This window comes from Embiotoca jacksoni, unplaced genomic scaffold (genome assembly GCF_022577435.1).
Source record: "Embiotoca jacksoni isolate LCO1_2020_lvr unplaced genomic scaffold, fEmbJac1.0.p SCAF_3, whole genome shotgun sequence".
NCBI lineage: Eukaryota > Metazoa > Chordata > Actinopteri > Embiotocidae > Embiotoca > Embiotoca jacksoni.
Genome location: NW_027185381.1, coordinates 18,194,959 through 18,215,500, shown reverse-complemented (window position 1 = coordinate 18,215,500; position 20,542 = coordinate 18,194,959). Strand labels below are relative to the sequence as shown.

At 40.6% G+C, this 20,542-nt stretch overlaps 2 protein-coding genes across 2 annotated transcripts; both read right to left on the bottom strand.

Annotated features, from left to right (window-relative positions):
* Window positions 1-7: 7 nt before the first annotated feature.
* Window positions 8-13,805, bottom strand: nudt4a (nudix (nucleoside diphosphate linked moiety X)-type motif 4a). The gene is made up of 6 exons (XM_069162611.1): window positions 12,796-13,805; window positions 12,373-12,479; window positions 8,436-8,546; window positions 5,809-5,853; window positions 5,452-5,539; window positions 8-1,840 (listed from the first exon to the last, which is right to left on the bottom strand). Exons 2-6 carry the CDS (start codon window positions 12,469-12,471, stop codon window positions 1,614-1,616), a joined length of 570 nt encoding a protein of 189 aa, XP_069018712.1. The 5' UTR covers window positions 12,472-12,479; window positions 12,796-13,805; the 3' UTR covers window positions 8-1,613.
* A 235-nt stretch (window positions 13,806-14,040) lies between these two features.
* ube2na (ubiquitin-conjugating enzyme E2Na) lies at window positions 14,041-20,010 on the bottom strand. The gene is made up of 4 exons (XM_069162612.1): window positions 19,899-20,010; window positions 16,710-16,956; window positions 16,043-16,183; window positions 14,041-15,427 (listed from the first exon to the last, which is right to left on the bottom strand). Exons 1-4 carry the CDS (start codon window positions 19,926-19,928, stop codon window positions 15,381-15,383), a joined length of 465 nt encoding a protein of 154 aa, XP_069018713.1. The 5' UTR covers window positions 19,929-20,010; the 3' UTR covers window positions 14,041-15,380.
* Between the last annotated feature and the right edge of the window lie 532 nt (window positions 20,011-20,542).

The following is a 20,542-nucleotide window of genomic DNA, read 5'->3' as shown; positions in this document are numbered from 1 at the left end:
GATGGGACGGAGTAATTTGTTAATTTAATTGTTTTTATGTACAACATGATTTGTGCACAGCAGAATATTCCAGTCACACGTACACAAAATAGAGAAAGAAAAAAAAAAAAAGGGTTATTGAATGATCATCCCCATGCTCCGATGACAGTCAATGAGGTAAAAATCAATTGCACTCTCTGAGATGTGAACAAAAAAAACAAAACAAAAAAAAAAGCTGGCTGACACACTGACAATGATTTCCTGTCATAGTTTCCTGCCCATGAAGGGAAGGGGTATTTCCCAATGAAACATAAATAAATAAATCCAGTCAATGCACTCTAAATACTGAACATTCAATTGTAACAACAAACCCAGGTTTCCTTTAACATCTTTGGTCTAATCTAACCAAAACTGACTAAATAATCATTTTGACAGTGTGCGTGTAAAGCTTTTTTTCCTCAGCGAGTGGATTTAAATGTCTAATGTTCATAAGCACTTTTTTTTTTAATTTTTTTGATTGTGAAGGCACTTAAGAATCAGACTGAAACACTAAACTAACTCTCCTTTAAAACCAAAGCCTCCTTCTTGTCTTCTCAAACATGAACAAAACTGCACATTTGATAAATGCACTTAGTTATAATAGTAGCATCTTCTGACGATGTGTGCTATTTCTATACTCTGTACTTCATGATACAGATACATAATGTTTGTAGTGTTGAAAACTGTCCTTTTGGCTGACTGCTGTTCTGTTCCACTATACAAAATCTGATATTCATTAAACTGTCACAATATTCTGCAATTTGACAGTCACACTGACAACATCAAATATAAAGACACGTTAAAGGACGTCTGAGGCAGGACTATTTAAGGCTTAGTTTCAGTGTGGTGGATGGTGTGCAGATACTATCCTAATCTTTATGACAGAGTTCAATGTTACGAGTGATTAGACATGATACTGTGTGTACTTGTAAAATGGTAATTGCAGGCAAAGTAATGTTGTTCACTTTCTGGGTCAAAGTAGACTTTACTCCAACTCTCTTTAGGCAAAAGTCCTCGCAATTAATGACCTACAGCAAGATGACATTAATTTTAGCCCCCACTTCCTGCCAAGGAAAACAAAAAGAATTCACAAAAAAACTGAATTGTAATGAAAGTATCACACACTCGTAGCAATTCCTCCTCAAAGCATCTTGCAGAAGGACATCATTTGTCTCCGAGTCACTGTGGGAATAGGACTTCCACTAAGAGCCAACATTTCCCAGTACCGGCCTCCAGGAAACCAGCAACACACTGAGCACACTGCCAGTAAAATCTTCGACACGGAAGACTAAAAAGTACCTTAACATTGTATAAGCAGCACACTGAGAAAATCCACCTAAAGCTGAACACTTTTAAAGGGGCATGTTTGCTCTATCAGCTGGTGATGGTTGTTAAAAAATATACATCCAAAAATCTTAAATACATTCGGAAAACATTTTGGCACTCTTCAAGCTCACTTCAAATGGGTTTCAAATCAACTCCCAAGAAGTTCATACTGTGCATATGAAGAAGCTGCATTAGTAATGCACGAGTCTCTCAGATCACGTGTCCATCCTGGGGTCCTCTCTGAAGAACTGCCTGCCGCGGTGATGTTCCTATCTGTTGACCAGATCTGAGCCCTGCGTGGAGCAAACAACATAATGAGGTGCGCTGTTGTCCGTCACCCTGGAGCTCGGGGCGTTGCCGTTAGTTGGGCTGCATGCAGGACTGCAGGTGGGATTGCAGATGTCAGCGAGTCTTCGTAGGTACTGCGCGTGGTCAGGCTTGTGGCTCTGCAGCACCCTGACGGCTTCGTCAACCTTAAACCACTTCCTCTTCCTTCCTGTGAAAACATTCAAGACGGGACAAAAGCTTGTTTGTGTACGGAATGCATTGATCAATCGGTGGAGGCTCGGAGATGTGCTCAATAACACCTCAAATACAATTCATGGTTGATGACAGACATGTTAGCCACAGTTGGGATCGAACCTTGTGTTTTCGAGTCGATCTCTATAGTCAGGCCTTCATCCTGCTGATTGATATAATTAATAATGGATAATAGCAATAATAATAATAAATGTATTGCTATCTTGTGTTTTTCCCTTCACACTGTTTTCTTCTTAAACAAGACAAAGTATAAACATTTGTAAACGGAAATAAAGCATTTGATAATTTCAAGATATTTCTCAAGTTCTCAACAGTTTCCCATCAAATTTGTAGGACATTTTTCCTTTAAGTTGATAAATTCCTCCCTGAAGTCAGCTTTAAATTCTTCTTTGAAATCACTGGTCATGTTTTGTTGTATCTGTGTTCTCTGCCATTTCCTCAGATATGTCAGCTTAGCCATTATATAAAGCGTCGTATTAAAAGCCTGGTCTTGTGTTGCCATCCCTTATGACATGTAATTTTTGAGAATGACAGATGATTAAGATTAATGTGCTGCTGACACAGTCCGACACTATTACACTGACTTTGGAGTCAAAGTGTTCTGCATGCAAAATAAACCTGAATTTGCTAAAACATGCTATTATACAACACACACACAAAAATAACTCTGCAGCATGTGTTGCAGCACTTAGGTCAGAGTGAAAATGGACGTGCCTGATCTAATTCAGTCTGTGTTTATTAGGTACTATATGTCACCAACCCTTCCTAAAAAAAAACCCACCTTCCATAAAAAATGCTGACTGCCAGTAAACCAGCAGATGGGAGTTATTTATACTGTATTCAAAATCATCATCTCCTCCCATTCAGTTATAAACAGTGTTTTGTTCAGGAATTCAACATGGCCTGTGAGAATCAGAGGATGGTGTGAGGAGGAGGAGGAGGATTCGCCCACTTTCTGTGGGCACCCTAACGTACACCACTACCAGCTTTTCAGCAGAAGTGAAGAGTAAATTCGACCCGTAGCGCCGAAGCCTTTCGGTCGCAGCCCTCGTGCAAGGCAAGATAAGACAAGTAAGGAGGGGGGCTGTGGTGAGTGACGATACCTGGAAAACACAGCAAACGCTGCTCCCCCTTGTGAACAGCCTGAACTCTATTTCTGTGGGTGAAGGGAGTGAATGATCACAACCACATTTTCCAGACCGGCTAGAAATAGTTTGTTACGAGTTACTCAATCCCGGGAAAAGGATTAGATTTAAAATATCAAAACGCATTCTAAACAAATAATGATCACATGCCTAAACATAATCCACATAACAGAAAGGATTAGACAATTTATAGTGATGGGATAGAAATAAGCAAAGGGGGAAAAGCAATATGAATTTGGGGGTGCAGCTAATGAATATTTGTCTGCACCTCCTGATGTTTGTCAGAACAGAGCGAATGAAAAAGGACACAAATTGCTGCTGTGTGTTTTCTGTCAGGATTTTAGGTTCTGTAAACACCGCAGGTCAAGTGTACTGACTTCACTGAATTTCAGTACGTCTGTGTCCCAGTTTCTCAGTTTACAGAGTGATGATTGGAGGCCACAACAGTCCTACAGTTTACTTTGAGTCACTTCACTCAGGAATGCACAGAGTCTGTTGCTGCCTTCATCACCAAATCCATTGATGATGTGACCCACATGAAAACCACCACCACCAGGGCTAACACCCGCCCCCCCCCGCCCCTCACCCCTCACGCCTCTCCCGCTTGCCCCAAAAATGTTTGCTCTGTGGACCCATATTTGCACTACGTTGTCTGTTTTTCGTTTTGTTTTTCTTGTTGTTGCATATTTATGCTTTTCTTGTTTTGTCTATTTATTTTGCACACAATACGACTGTGAGAAATGTTTTTTCCATCCATCTGTATGTATGTCTGTATGTCATATAGTGGATTGACATGACAGAAGTAGAAGTTGAAGTTGACAAGAAAGTTACAGCATGGAGTTTTTGACCACCGCTAGCAGTGTGGAGTGCCGTTTTTATGAGTAGGCTCTTGTTTTTATTGTACCATAACTGCATTGCAGAGCACACATAGCACAGGCGGGACACGATTTCACACAATTCCACTGGTTGACAGGTGGTGGCAGAAACACACAAAGAAGTGAAGCGGTGCACCAACAAGGGCAAGGAAGAAGACTGCAAGGTAGCAAGCGAACGTGATTAAAGATGTACTTTCAACACATTTCTTTAGACCTTGAGGCTACGTGATCCAGTGAGAAACAGTGAATGTAAACAGAAATGTTGTTTGTGTATCTCCTCAGACAGGTCCTTTAATTTACCTCAATGGAGTCGGTGGAGGGGCTTTAATTACATACTGAGTAGAGATAATTGTGCGTCTCATCTCAGGGGACTAAATCTGAATAAAAGGTAGGCTCAAATTCAGTTGGTTAAATAAACCCCTACAAGTAATTTGATGGGATGCGTGTATTTTATGTGTGTAACAGATCTGATAACATAACGGCAAAAAAACACATTTGAACCCTTTGGAACTACCTGGTTTTCTGCATTAACGACTCATGAAATGGTTATCTGATATCTGTGCTGAAATTGTCTTTGGGGGGGGGGGGGGGGGTGTGGAATGAATTCATGGATTTGAAATGTGGATTTATTAAAACTTCTGGTGAAAATAACCTCAAACAAGCAGTTTTAATAGCTGCAGATCAGACCTAGAAGGAATTTCTGGATCACTCTTGCTTACATAACTACTTCAGCTAAGCCATATTCTCAGACTGTCTGGTGTGAACTGCTCTATTGAGGTCAATCCGCAGTATCTCCACTCTATGAAATCTTTTTCAGGTTGGTGTCTGGGCTCTGACCTGGCTACTCCAAAACAGCAGTTTTTCTTTGTTTGAAGTCATTCTGGATTAGATTACCTTGGACCTTTAGGGTCATTGTCCTGCTGCATCACCAAACTTCTGATAAGCTTCAGCTGCCAGACAGCCACTCTGAAATGATCCTGTAAGGTACTTTAATACATTTGGGAATTATTTTTTTTCCTCAATTGTGGCAAGCTGTCAAGGCAAAGAGGCAGCAAAGCAGCACCAACGATTTCTACAAAGAATTTCACGTCACTTTATCACAGACTTAAACCCTTGTCTCCTGGGTGAAAAGCCCTGGGTTTGTTCCATCCAACCAACCCGACCTACCTCCCTTCAACACTTTTGTCCTTCATCAAATGACCTCTGTCACCAAATCACCTTTGTCACTTGACTTCCTTTTTCAACCCATGTCATGCGAGTATGTACTTTTCACACCAAGGCGTGGTAAAATGTGACACTGACAAAGTATCCTCTTGTGGACTAACCAGCTAGCCAGGTTCGGCGTAATACACACAACCTGTACACAAAGTTATTTCTGCTAGAGGTTGTTATACTAACTTCTGAGGCCAATGTACTTTTTCCACAGAATAATGTCAATAATGTCACATCTATTGATATTCACGTTCAATAAATGCTTTAAAAAGCTTATTTTGGTGCATGAAAAAATTTTGGTGATATGTCAAAGAAGGACACGGAGCGAGGCATACCAATGTTGACAGAGTCCTCCCAGTCTTCCAGTGTCTCCGTCACTAGGAGGGTGTAGACATAAGTCCTGTGTTTTCTGTCTTGATTGTGCTGCAAAGGAACAGATGAAGAGAAGATGACTTTGTATCACTGTGTAAACTCAACGCACGCAAAGCTTTTATGTAGAGTTATAAACTGTGACTAACTGCACTGCTTCTTTTATAGACAGATGTATACATATACATGAACCGAACAACAACAACAGAACAATCCTCTGTCGACTGGCACATACAGAAATCCCATCATGGCAGTAGGGTGATTGCCAGGATTTTAATCGGTGTTATACTGCACATGGCGACGTGACAATGTGATCAACTTACCTCAAAAATCCCAAGTAGTCTGCCAAGCTTTCCCTTCACGCCAGCCTGCACACACAAAGAAAACCGTCAGTCAATACATTTACATTTGAGCGAACACGCAGCTTAATTTATTATGTGATATTCAGCCGATACTGAATATTACAATTACATAATTTTTTTTGGACTTGAGTAAATAGGGCCGGAAAGTTGTCATTTTCACGCTCGGCGCTCTTACAGCTACACGCAGTGAGAACACGTGGGCTGGTATTAAGAACAGCTGTGCTAATGTGTGTGCATATCTTCAGTTTAACGCCGGTTTTCTAATTTAGGACAGGAAACCCTGCAGCTTAGCATCACCCTGGCATGGCCACGTGCCTGTGAGAGAGCACGGCGGAGATGACCAGGTAGACCTAAACATAGTCTGAATGACAGAATGAGGGGCTTAACTGGAGTACAGTGCACGAGTGAAGATCCAGTTCTGCTTATGCAGTTTGTTGCAGAGTTACTTTAAGAGTCTGCAGCCATTGAATTTAGCTATCGGTCATAACTCGAGGGTTGAGACCTCAGCGAGGACTTTCAAAATTAATAAAAAAAAAAAAAAAAAAAAAAATCAGCTTTAAAAAAATGGTCTTTCATTTTCAGACATCTTTGCTGTTTTCTTGTGCGATACAAGTTTAAACTCTTCAAACTCCAAAATATACTACACCCTGAGACGACGGGTCAGAAATATCAAGTGTTTAAAAGGGTGCTTGATCCCAATCTTTTTCTTCACAAGCAAAAAAAAACAAAACAAGCACGCTCCAAGCCAGAGGACTCCAATGGTATGTGTATTTAACTTTTTATAAAAATAAAGTGTAAAAGAAAGATCTCTCTGTTGCAAGCTACAGGACTCAGAGATATATTGATGGCACTCATAGCTTTGTTTGGTACTTTTGACTGTTGTTGTTTGGCATATTTCAAACTTCTGACTTTAGAGATGTCAGGATCAGTCAGCACGTCTGGATCCCCACAACAAACAGAGACAAGTACAATTTCACACAACTAATAGTATCCAGTTTGTACTATTAAACAAATTTTCCAGAAATCAACACATGTTTTTTTGGGTTGTTTTCCAAGATGTTAGAAATCTGTTAAACCTCTATTTGCAATATATTTTTGTTTTGTGTTGAAGCAGGTCCTCAATTTTTCCTTGTGCATGCCGTTATGATGAAACAGTGTTTGTCCCTTCTCCAGACTTGAGTACACTACAACCTCAAAATCTGTTTGTGTGTATTATAAAATTTGAACACGGCCATCGTGTAAGAAACCTCAACAGGCATTACTGTCATTGTTGTGAATGTTTTCCAGCACTTTTGACATAATATTATCTATGATTCCTGTAGTGCTGAACCCAGAAACAACACAAAATTACACATAATAACCTTGCGAGATTGAAAAATCTCACATTTGCACAAACACAACTATCATGAGATGTGATGTTGATGTTGCTTGATGTGTTGAACTTGACAGCGGGGCTTCAAACTTTACGATTTGAATTGTTAGCTTGCCACAGTCGTGGATTTGAAGCTCATTTATATCCAGGTACGTGTCTGGTGTGTGAGGCCCAGGATGTGAGTAACTGGAAACCCTTCCCAAATGTCACTGCCATACATCAAAGCTGTCAGCACACTACTATTCACAGCAGAGGCTCACAGTTCACTCGCCTGTAAACACTCTGGCCAACATCCAGCAAACCCCTTCACTACACCGCAGAACAATTAACTGACCATCTTTGCATCATTGCCAAATATTTCTGTTCATCATCTGGATATAGCTTTTAAAACAGCACAAGCATCTTCTACTGTGAACAGTGATGACAGTACCGAGGAATGATTTGCTGTATTCACTCTCTGTTTATGACATTGATAATTTGTGTCGGACCGGTTACTGAAGATGTTGCTGGTGTTATGCAAGGTCAAAGGATTATACAAGTGGTTTTGGTTGCATTATAAATTCTTCTTCTGCTTTTTTTTTTTGTCCTTCATCAAAAGTTAGTATAACATGGTAAGGCACTCGAGTGTGACTTTTTAGAAAATCTCTGACACATGCATGTGTTTGAGAGGAAACTCGACATGTGATTCTTTGAGTCAGCATCTACAGCTGACTTTTTGAACACATGAAACCACATCACCCTCTCCACGCTTGCTTATTTGTTGATCTTCCACTTTCATTTCATGACATTATAGCTGGTGAAAGCAACGCTGTTGATCAGCTGACTCTAATAGCTCGCATGAAAAACCAAATGAAGGTAACAATAATAAAGTTTCTTATCCTCATGATCTTGTAACAATACCATAACTTTGACCTATTTTAAATATAATAAAAGGTGATGAAAAATGACAGAAGAAAGCAAGTTTCGAGTCTCTGAAAGTTTCTTTTCGTATTGTACTAACATTAACTTTTACAGTGGCTCCACGGGAGGTGGTAAATAAATCTAAATACATACAGTGGCCTCTGGAAAATGATCAGCAGTAACGTAAAGTGTATGTAATCTATAGTAAAACATCCAAAAACACTACTATGGACCTTTATTGGTTTAATGGGCTGTTTACCACAAATGCAAAGTACAATAAGTACCATACACGCCTCTGCGTGTGCGATGAGCTCACCTCTTCGTACACCTCCCTGACGGCGGCTCCACAGGGCTCCTCATTAGGCTCCATCCCTCCTCCTGGCACAATCCATTGGTCTGGATGTCGACTGCTGCTCACCAAAAGCACCTGCCAAGGAGAGAGGCCTCAGCCAGGTGTCTTCTGTCGAGCTCTTGGTGCAAAAAACCCCGGCAACGGCACGCCCGACTTCAGAGTCAGACACCACCGTGGCTGCCACGTGAGGTGCTCTTCATTCAGCAGACGCATATTGAACATTTCACATATTTTGACGGTCATTCACTTCATTTACTTAATGTAATATGAGTGGTGTGGTGTGGACTGGGCTGCCCTGCATGTCACTATATTTGCCACATAATAATAATAATTAAAACAAGTAAATGAGAATAACAAATATGGTGTTTCATGAATCGACCTGTTTTTAACTCGTAAGGGATTTTTATAAAGGAACAATTTATTAAAAACCTCAATTAGTGTGACCACCTTTAGATGAGCTATTATTGATTATGTATCCATGAACAACAAACTCATTATTGAACATTGTAAACAATAAAATAAAGGCCTTTCTGAAACACTCCTACAAATGACCATGTCAGCCATTTTCTGAAGAATTTGTATTAACGATCTGTCAAAGATAAACAAAAAAATTTGAGGAAGTATAACTACAACTTGACAAGCAGATGGATAAATCAGCAGTCGAATCCAGAAGAATCAACCTAAAGCCACAGACTATGTTTAACTGACACAGGCAGTTTGGTGTTTTTTTTTTTTTTAGCATGGTGCCACTCTGGTGATGCAGTCACTTGACCTTAAGCCCTATTTGGCATCACACTGACCCGCATCAAGTTCACATGTGAGTACTTTCTCAATCCTGCCTTGAGCCAACCAGACACATGCAGCCAACTCATCTCCCAGTAAAGGAGAACTCTCTCATGGTTCCCTCGACAGCAAAGGCTGAATACAAACCAGCCTCCGAAAATCCGCTCTTTGCATTATCAAACGCTCACAAGTGAAACACAACTGTTCCAGCAGAGGTGTTAAGAATCGTCGGCATTCCTGCTGAGACCTGATAGTGGAGGCATGGCAGATTTGTGAAGAGCACTAACAGTAACATCTTCACTGCCATCCAAGCTGGTCTCAGTTGCCACAGAAATGACTGTGATGAGTGAAACTTCATGCTGAATGACCCCTTTGCTGTAACCAGGTCAAACCCAGTAAGATAAAACGCACATAAAATCTCTGCACTCAGAGAGAGATATTGTTCAAATACTGTTTTGATGGTCTCGCTGTTAGCTGAGCTTTTTCAGTCATCAACTTTATCGACAACTAGCACAGGACAAACCAAAACTAAAAAACTCACAGAGGAGGCTCTCTTCACCTGATTACAGGCTTTGGGTGACTGATATAAATGCTTTAATGCATGTGGATGTGACTTTTAAAAACTCTCTGGAGACCACATTGCTTTTTCTTTTTTTTAATACTGGCAACTCTGTCAAAATTCATGTGTAGGAAAACAGATCTCTACAAAGTGATTTAAAACTATTACAAATATAAGGGCTGTCATCATTTATTCATTGCCCACTAGTAGTGTTGCACTGCCCTGATGTGGTGTACAGAGTTTGCTGCATGATGAATAATCATGAGGTGGCAAATTAAGAGATGCAGAGTGGCGAGTCTCATCTGAATCCCTGCCCAGTGAATTCTCTGTGCAGGGCCCTGGGCACTGTAGAAACACTGCCAGTTGTCTCACTGAAACAAACTCACACAACACACACACACACACACACACACACACACACACACACACACACACACACACACACACCGACGCCATGTGAAACACGAAGGCCCTCGCACGTACACAGCTACTCGCATGCAGCCAAACAGCTTTTCAAAAACCACTGGATCAGCAGTTGGCTTTCTGTGTGAAAAGAAAAGGGCTCAGCGGAGGAGGTTAACCACCCCAACGAGCACCACACACACACACACACACACACACACACACCTCAGTGAGACCTCGGAGTGAGGCAGAGCTTTGAGTGGGCACGTCCACAACAGCTTTACAATCTGATTACAATCAAAATACTGTTGACAGACTATATCCATAACAAGGTAAATGAAGGGGCAACAACTTAAAGCATACATACAAAACATACATTTATGGTCCACTGACCTTATGTACAGTGACTGGCCACAATAATAAAAAAAAACTTTTGTTCATGCTTTTGGTATAATTTTCAGCTTTTGTTGACAATATGTCCCAAAAGGGTTGTGCGACAATTCAAAAATGTAACTCAGCGTTTTGTAAAAGTCTACTGTGATGGCGTGACCATACTGTGTAACCGGTCCAAATTCTGTGATCAAAAATAAAATGTCTGAGCCAACTTTGATCATAAACTGAACTTCTGAAGTTTTACATGTGCAGAAGATTTTATCTGACACTTGTCCAGATTGTGATTTGCATCTTTTTTTCAATATTGTGATACTGATTTCAACCATGCTGGCCAGCTTAAGTCACAGATTTGATTACAGTTTTAACATTTGGAGACATGTGTTTTAAGTACCAGCCAATTACAGAAAGAAGTATAATATTCACAACAAACTTAACCAGGATAAATAATGATGTTGTCTCACCTTATATTGAAAGGTGAAAGAGAATAACTTCACAAAGTGAAGTCATCCTGCCTATCATTTTTATGCAGACCTGCTACTATATTGCTGGACTCCAGCTGACATGTTGAGCAAGTCGCTGTAAACCAGGCATGCAGACTGGATGGATAGTTTACCACATAAAGGGTGACGCAAAGGTCAGCGCAGCACACGAAATGAGACTATTTCCGTCATCCTTTAGTGCCATTAACTATAATCAAAGTAACTTTTGGCTTATGTCAGCACGTACGTCACAGGCGACCAGCGGAGAGACCCCGATGAAAGGCAACAGTGAGGGAGAGAGACGAGAGTACAAGCACAAGGAGCAGGAAAGCAAATCTGTCAGGGAACAGCAAGTGCTGGCACCTTGTTTCTATAAATTGCAGCTGATAGGTCACTTGGTGTTTAGCACACTGTGTAACAGCCCCCTCGCCCCCCCCCCCCCCCCTCACCCACCCCCACTCCTCCTATCACATGTGGTCCTGAGCTGGGCTTCTGTCATTAGGTACATGTTAAGATCTAGGACACCACCCGGTAACCTCCCTGTGTACCTAAACACAAACAAAATATTAAATAATAAAACAAATGTGGAGGCAATCATTACAAATACAGAAACAACAGAGAACAAGGAGCTGCATGGTGTCTTAGCAAAAAGGTTGTTAAGCACCATCGAAATGTTCCTTCACTGTAAAGGACAAATGCTTATGGCAGAGCCGGCTAGAAATTCAGTTACAATATATTTAATATGACAGGAGTTATTTAAAGCCTCGGGAGTTTTGCATGTGCGAGGTGGCACTAATGTTTGTAATCACATGTAATATTAGACTTGTGAAATGCCAAAAATGGCATCAAATAAATTCTTGACTGTCACTGACAATAGTTCAGGCAGCACAGTCTGCTCGGCCTGGACACAATGAGGATGCCTTGTCTTTATGAATTACGTCTTATCTGGATTTCCTCCTAGACGGGAAATTAAAAATGATGGTGTCCTGCTGGGTGCTGGCGGTGCAGGGATGCTTTTTATTAGGTCAAATATTTGGCCCTTCAAGCCAAAGTTAAAGACACCTGAACGCACCCACACATTATACTGGAGCACAAATGTGTGTGGCAAGTCTGTGCACTGATTAAAAAAAAAAAAAAAAAAAAAAAAAAAAAAAAACAGGCTTGTGTGCAAGAGCGGCAGTTAAACTGGGAAAGTGTCAAAAATAGAGCACGTTAATAAATGTCCTGTCGTCGTGCCAACACTTAAACCATCAACTCCAGCCGTCCACAGCCACAACAGGCTTACCTCGTCCTCGGTCTCGGTTTTGAAACACAAACACGCCGCTCTTCTCTTGAACCCTTCGCCGTCGTACGTCCTGGTCTGGTTGGGCTTCAACTTCATCATATATATTCCTAGTAGTCGAGTGCCGGGAAATGAGAAAATATAAAAATGGGGAAAAGCAACACACAAAAAAAAAAAATCTGGATTCAACCAGACGCCGAAGAAAGTGGCGTCGTCCGTCCGTGAGAAGCGGGAGAGAGAGAGGAGCGTTACCAACTTCAAGACGGTCCCGGTTACAAGACGTGCGCCTCGTCTTCATTCATGCCTCTGCTATGAGACAACGTCAGACTGCATCTATGTTGTACATACCGCGGCGGTTCAGCGCCGCTGTCAACACGCATGATTCAACAAACTCTCACATCTGTGGTCGGTGAGCTGCTTGCTTACCAGCTGACCTCAGAGCTGCGCAACAAGCCGCCCGTCGGCTCCCCGCGTTACGCCGATGTCCGTGATCATCATTAGCGCGATTAATCAACGAATCGAGCACGAATCAAGTGTCATTGTAGAGTTGGAAGCTGCGCGCGGCTGTTGGTTTCTGCACGGTTGCTTAAGTAATCATTAAAAACGGCGCGCGCGCGCGCACGCGCGGGAGGTGAGAAACGTCTTTCTCGGAATAACTAATGCTGCTTTCAAGTGCCGCTCTTGAATTGTTCAAACCCGAGCAAAGGCGCTTTGAAGATAATTTCGGAGTGGATAAATCAGGTACTTTTCAACTAATAGATCCTCACGTGTCCCACTTTCGCTATCCGCTTTTATTTCCTGCTACAAAAACGTAAATTATTGTTAACGGTGAAATGGTAGGGGGGTCGACATTTTCCACATCTCACACAATAAGCAAACACGTCTGAAAGAGATAAATAAATACACAAATATACCATACATTCACTTTTTGCATTACATTCAAAGAAATTCTAACAAACTAGTATTCAAGGCGAAAAAAAAAAAAAGTATTTACCAGTTGCATTTAGATTCTGGTTGCCTGGTTTCCTGCAGTCTTTAAAGAGGCCATAGGGCTCTGCTGCTTTAGGAAAAAGCGATGCTTGGGGCCACTTTATTTGCAGTGAGGCCGCTTATTTACAGCAGCATTGTGAAGTAAGTGAAGCCAGCACTGTACAAAAGTGACAACGCTCAATGCTTCCCTCTAGCGGTATAGGACAGTCCTTTAAGCACACGGTGTGTATAGTTGTACAAAAAGGGTTTAAGATGTTTAAAAAATGAGTGCCTCATTAGTTGGGTGTGTACTGTACTGTCGACTGTCTCCAGAAATGAGGATACAGGCATTCATAACTAATGAACAGGGATATTTGGCTGCAACGAGAACAATAAAATACTTTTACAAAGGGTTTACGTTTAAGAGGTATTGATTAATATCATTATGTGAATGAGCCTGCCCCACAGACAAAGGAGCATTGTGACTTAATCTGACTGAAACAGAACAATGAGACCGGAGGCAGATTTATTAACCTGGTGCTAATATTATATTAAATGTATTACCTTTTTGAGAGCCTTAATTGCAATTTAACAATTACCTGAATACAATCAACACAAAATGTAATTATTTTGAAGTAGTTGTATTTAGCAAACTTATTATGTCATACACGTGTCCCTTTAAGAATCAAACCCAGATAACTGTTTATTAATCAACATAATTTATTTACAGAACATAAAAGTATGCAAGTGGACTGTTTCATAGCATTCTGAGAGCAGGAAAACATTTCCTCTTCAGATGAATAAAGAATTAATTTACACAGTGAATTGAATACCGACTTTTCAGCCAAAGAGCGATCGCAACACTCGAGAGTCGAAGCCTTCATTGGTCTTTTGGAGTTTGATCCCTTGACAATCCAGCATCTATTCTCACGCATATCCGGCCCTCGAACCCCCATCCCAGCCCCTCGGTCCCTACTCACATCATTAAACAACTCACGGCTTACATGTAACCACTGCTTTGTGAAATAAATGCCATTGGGAGGAGGTAAACCACAGTCTTGTAGAATTAGACTGTGATGGGAAAAGGGAGGTGGGAGGGGTAAGCAAGAGGAGTTAGTACAGCAATAGCAAGAAATATTCACATATAAAGGACTAGATATGGTGATAACACATATGTGCTAAAACTATGGAAAGGTCCACGATGTCAACTGTACCCACCGGACCTTCACACCATCCGCAAACCTGCAGTACATCCAAGTCTACACCAAGAGTGGTTGAAAAAGATAATGTGACAGCGGCAGGCTCAGTTTGGTCTTTAGTTACATCATTTTGTATTCAATGAAGCCAGATATAACTTAAAGAAGTAGGGCGTTGATTGTTTATGTGAGCTGCTGGGCAACTGACACAGGAAAAAACCCTCTCCAGGTGAGTGTCTAAATACAGTGGGCTAGTAGTAGTTAGCTGCTGTTAATAAACAAACAGCAACGCCAAAAAACCAAGTTAAAACAAACATAAAAAGTACATCATATTGACCACGTCTAGCCAGTCTCTCATCCCCGTTCAATCTGCTGCTCTGGCTCCCCCCGAACCCACATTACCCCAAACATGTGGGACGCAAGACACCATTTCACCAATTGGACAGAAAAGCCAGATGAGTAGATCTAAAACCTCTGCCCATGCATTTGAATAGAAGTGAGTTAGGACAAAGACAAGTCATTTCTCTTTACTAGTGAGCATTTAAATGTCAGCAGTTGTTTGTTTGTGTTTGTTATATGTATATACATATACACATATATATATATATATACATATATATATGTATATATACATATATATATATATATACACATTATATACATATATATATACACATTATATACATATATATATACACATTATATTATTTATATATATATATATAACATCAAATAAAAATACAAGACTGTGTCCTTAAAATGCAAATGAAGCAGGAGGTGGTCTTGGCAGCACTTAACTTGTGTTCACACTTGACTTCCACTTGTGTCTCGACTTTTTAAGCTGCTTCACACTTCATTTTTGCTTCCAGCATAAAGCCTGGTCCATGTCTTGGCTGTAAAGTAGAAAAAAAAATAATATATACACAATTGTTTATAATTACAGTTTAGATACAGTGACTGGAATATGAGAAATAGGGTGTGCATGCTGTATGTATATGGTATATGGAAAGACTCCACCAATCCACCATAATACTAAATGGTACAGTCTTATCCAGACTGTGAAAACAATCTCCCTGATGGTGGCGCTCTAACAAAGGTTTTCAAACAGAGACGCTCGCCTTCCCGGGGAGAACCTCCTCTGAGGCATTTGGTGTGGTGAGTTTAGTATGGGAGTGTAGTTATTGAAATTGAAATATTCTTTTAAGAATCCATTTTGTGTTCAATAAACAAATGTTTCATAAGATTTTAGAAACATAGATACACAATATACAATATGGGCATGGTAGAAATAATTCTACTGAAAGATGGCTGAGAAAAAGATGCAGTATCAAATACAAAAGACGGCGTGAAAATGCAAACTCCATCACATTTCTGCATGCATCTTTTTCAGGCAGGTTTTAAATTCAAACAAGAAGTTGAAAAGCGAGCGCTGTGCTAGCCAAAAGGTGGACGAAAAACCAAATCCTTGTTAAACCCGCGGCTGAACCAGGTCAGATCACAGCGCTCACCTGTTTCTATGGCTTCAGCTTCACTGGACTTCCACTTCTCTGCAACATCGTTTGCTAGGGGATCGTCAGGGTTGGGCGCACTTAGTAAAGCCTGGATCGATAGCAGCACCGTACGAATCTGCAGAGCTGGTGACCATTTATCTGAAAGAAATGACAAACAGAGACTAATGGAGAGCAAGACCAACAGAGGGATTATAGAATTTATTACATTAAAAAGATTAAAAAAAAATAAAAAAAAGAGTAAAGAAGTGACATGGAAATAATGCATCTCCTCACTGCCTTTTAATGCAGTGAATATATTGGTGATATGCAGAAGTGGAGGCACAAAGTTCCAGATAGGGTCAAAACTGTAACATTCGAGGTGTTTGATCTTTTGAGCAAGATGAAATCGGCAAATCCCTCACTTCAACCAGAGGTCAAACATCACAGGACACAATACATACAGGCATTCCCACAGTAACATGCCTAACCCAACAGACCAAAGAAAGAACAGAGGCAAAGTGACGACTAAAGCTGCTTGGGAAAAGACTCATTTTCTGTTAGCTGTTATTTTTTTTTAAATATCAGAGGATGAATAAATGACTTTTCATGTAAGACACGCAAAGGATTATTAATCAGAAAAGAATGTGCCGAGCACCGACTGCGACATGACAGAAGACTGGCTTACCTTTCAAAATGTCTAGACATATTCTTCCCAACTTGTCGACATTTGGATGATATATTTTAGTCATGAAGCGTACTTTAGGAGCTGCCATGGGATATTCCTCAGGTAAAAAGAGTTCAAGTTTAAACGTGCCTCCCTCAAAAGGTGAGTCCTGAGGTCCAGCAATGACCACGTGAAAGTAGCGGGCATTGCCTTCATCCGGCTCTGCTTTGATGCCAGGAACAGGCTCTGCAAGCAAGCGCTGAGTTTCCTGGTAAATATATAAAAAACAAAAAGGAAGAAAGAAATTAATTACATATTGTTTTACAAGACAGGGCCATAAACTGCACCGTCACTTCCATAAGATCCCATTCAGGCAGAGATGCATTGTTTTGGCAAATGCTTTTGAACTCTACATCTCAGTAGAAAGATATAACTCCTCGTGTTCAGGCAGGTTCAGGTGAGTGCTGAGACTGCACAATGTGACAAAACCTAACACAGCATTTTTACAGGAGATACAGCACCTGTCGCACCACACGGGTGAGTCATAAGAGAGCCAGAGGAACCAATCCACATTCATGGCTCACTTTTTCTTTGTAGCTGGACATTACTCATCTCTCTCCCTCTCATCCAACACACTTAAGAACCAGCATCAACATTTTGTATATCGCAAATGTCATTGATATGCTAAGTTTCTTTTGTAAAGGTATGTTTTAGCCAAGTTTCAGATTTGATGTGCGCATCCAAAAAGAACTGTGACTAAAGGCGACCGATGTGACCCTCTTTCTAGATTTACAAAAGTGTTTTAAGCACCTGTGGCAGTCAACATTGTACAAGCAAGATTTTAAAGAAAAGAAATCAACAAGAGAAATGTATGACAAAGCTATGCAAAGATAAGCATTACATCTTTTTTTACTTGGGTTGAACTTTTTTTTTTTTTTTTTTTTCACCTCCCTCAGTGACTGCAGACACTGGGGGGGAAAAAAGTGTAATGTTTATAAATATACAATAATTTATAATTGCAGTTACTCACAAAGTTGTGTTTTATAGACATCCACATCTGTGTCAAGCACCACATTGCAGTGAATTAAAAAAATATTTTATTGGGTGAGATGCCCGAAGAATATTTATTGGTAAAACTTAAATATGAAAGATTTATAACTACATTAGCCGACATCAGAGCTGCAAATATTTGTGCTTTACCATTACTCTAACTACAGGGATGATGGCCAGAATATAGAAGGTAGTGTGCTTGGCTCTTATCCTTTAACACAGAGGGGAGGGTGGTTTTCACTGCAATGTTGGCTCAATGCTGCGAACCTGAACACTGTGGAGTATGTAACTGTGTTTTAGAGGTGACACTGACTCAGCCACCACCCCACAGGAGGCCAGTACGTCCATTGTCAGCCACTGCAGCAAGACTTCTCCCAGCTCATAGTGACAGCAGGCGACCCACAGAAACACATACCTTTACTGTGAAAGAGGAGCATGTATCTGATCTGGTTTGTGGTAAGCATGAAGCAGCAGACTGTAAGTGATACGCTTAAGATATGCCATTAACAAGGAAACCGCATAGTTGACAACAGTGCAGTCTGTATAACATGCATCGTTGTGAGCCTGAATGCACTCTTCAAATTTACAAATCACACTGCTCCTGTTGTACTACATTATTTGATTATTAAAAAAAAAATAAAAAAAAAAAACTTGTATTCCCCTTGTAGCTGCTTGAAATGCACACCTGATTATAAAAGAATAATAACTAATCAACTATATGTATAAAAAATACCATCTAATGAAGTTGGCCAACACCCACCCCTCTTGTTTTTGACATTTTGTCCTCCATGCAACTGCGAGTGAGATTCCTGAAATGTTTCAGATAACCCACAGACAAAACCATGCAGTGAAAACACAGACAGGAGAGGGGCTCCCGGTCCCAGTCACACGCTCTGAGGGCTCAAGAGCTCGGCCCCGCTAAGTACTGTTCCCAGCCCTCCCGTCTTTTCCCACCAACTGCAGGCTGTGGTCTGCTTCCTCACACACCTGTAAAACCTTTCCGCCTCATCTTCCTGTTTTGCTGTTCTCCCCGATAAATATCAGTACACTAATAGTAGGGCAAATGAATGACTTAATGTTATTTGCAAAAACACAACCATTACAACTGATGAGTTTGCTAAGAAAAAAAACAAAAAAGAAAGGCTCATATTAGTCTATAATAGTTTATTCCCACCACACTTCAACAGGAAACAAAATGAGGAAACAAACTAAATAGTTCACAACTACTAACACCGGCCAGATTTCCTGTGTTTTATATCACTATAAAACCTCATACTTTTGGGATTGTGGCAGCTGGAAGGACAAATGCAACAAACCGTCCTGGTTTCCGAGAACTTCAGAGTTTTACATTTAATAATTTTGCATCTCTAAAAAAAAAAAATCAACACCACAGACAAGCAGCTTCACCAAACAATCAAGAGTCCTTCTCAGACAGAAATAATAATCGTGTACTTTTGTTATTTCGTCAGAGCACGTACAGTTTCACTGAATACTGCTGCTGTTATGATTGGATAGTGGACTTGTAATTCATAACATTAGCCTTCAAGTAATGGACCACGTGGTGACAGTCCGCCCTGCAGGTGATTTCCAATCAGCTGTTCATAGTTTCATCCATCACTTTACGTTACGACGTGTAGCTTAGCATTCTGCTAACGTTACTTAGTCTTTAAAGAGTTAACGACAACTTGGCTAAATGGGAAAAAAAATAAATAAATACAAAAATAGGAGTGCAAAGGAAAGACTTTATTTCATGTTTGGTTACAGACATGATGCGTCGTTGAGTGTTCCTATTTTTTTTTTTTTAATCATTCAACTCAAAAGCTAACAAACTAGCCGGTGTTAGCATATTTAGCCTGGTTAGCCCTCAGCACCAGCAGCAACTTGAGAACTGAGCTTGAAGAGTACACAGAGAAAACGTAATCCCGGTACCAGAGCACATTGATCGCGGGTGTATATATTTATTGAACTCCCCGTTGTCTCGGTGCATCGGCGCAACAGGAATGAAGCGGAAGTCACTTTACCAAACCGACGTTTAGCCAGCTGGATGCTAACGTTAGCGCACCAAACTGTAAACCGGACGCACTTGAGCGACGTGAGTTTAATCTCTGGATGTGTGTTTCTCTCCCGACGAAGAGCTGTTTTAGAGAGCGAAACAATTACCTTAATGATCCTGCGGGGCAGTCCTACCATCTTTGTGTTAAATGCGGGCTTATAGCTCTCGGTGCCTCCTCTCTCTCTCTCTCTCTGTCTGTCGATGGCATTGACAGCAAACACACGTCTTCCGGGTTCTCTGCGTCACGACAGCAGCTGTTCATCTGACGCGCAGTGGTCAACAAACAAGAGTTGGTGTACCGACACGGATTTCAGAGAAATACAGTTTATGATGATGCATCCCAGCGAACCGGTTTCCAGGAGTGAAAAAAAAACAACCCATTTTTCAGGTCTTCTACCTTCAGTCAAAGTACTGATACCACGCTGTGAAAATACTCCATTACAAGTAAACAGTCTTGAAAACTTTACTCAAGAAAAATAATGTTGCCTAAGTATTAGCAGGGAAATTTAGGCCTACTTAAGTACCAAAACTAAAAGTTATCATTGTGCAGTAAAATGCACCCTGTCCGTGTTTTACTTTTATATATAATATTTTTTTGATAGGTATTGCTGCTGCATTATTGTGTGTTTTGCATTTTACTAGCTAATTTGAATTAACCTGATATATTGCTGGGTAGTTTTATCTGCACCAATACATTCTATTTTATTCGATGAAAATGTGTTTGTTTACAAAAATTCAATTCTTTACGAGT

What these genes read in the sequence shown, in the direction of transcription:
- nudt4a (XM_069162611.1), bottom strand. Translation starts at nt 12,471, where the DNA reads ATGATGAAGTTGAAGCCCAACCAGACCAGGACGTACGACGGCGAAGGG. An exon ending in AAACCGAGACCGAGGACGAG is followed by an intron (nt 8,547 to 12,372) that starts GTAAGCCTGTTG and finishes TCTCCTTGGCAG; the next exon opens with GTGCTTTTGGTGAGCAGCAG. An exon ending in TCAGGGAGGTGTACGAAGAG is followed by an intron (nt 5,854 to 8,435) that starts GTGAGCTCATCG and finishes TTGTGTGTGCAG; the next exon opens with GCTGGCGTGAAGGGAAAGCT.
- ube2na (XM_069162612.1), bottom strand. Translation starts at nt 19,928, where the DNA reads ATGGTAGGACTGCCCCGCAGGATCATTAAG. An exon ending in TGCCCCGCAGGATCATTAAG is followed by an intron (nt 16,957 to 19,898) that starts GTAATTGTTTCG and finishes TATATTTACCAG; the next exon opens with GAAACTCAGCGCTTGCTTGC. An exon ending in ATGTCTAGACATTTTGAAAG is followed by an intron (nt 16,184 to 16,709) that starts GTAAGCCAGTCT and finishes CATTTCTTTCAG; the next exon opens with ATAAATGGTCACCAGCTCTG.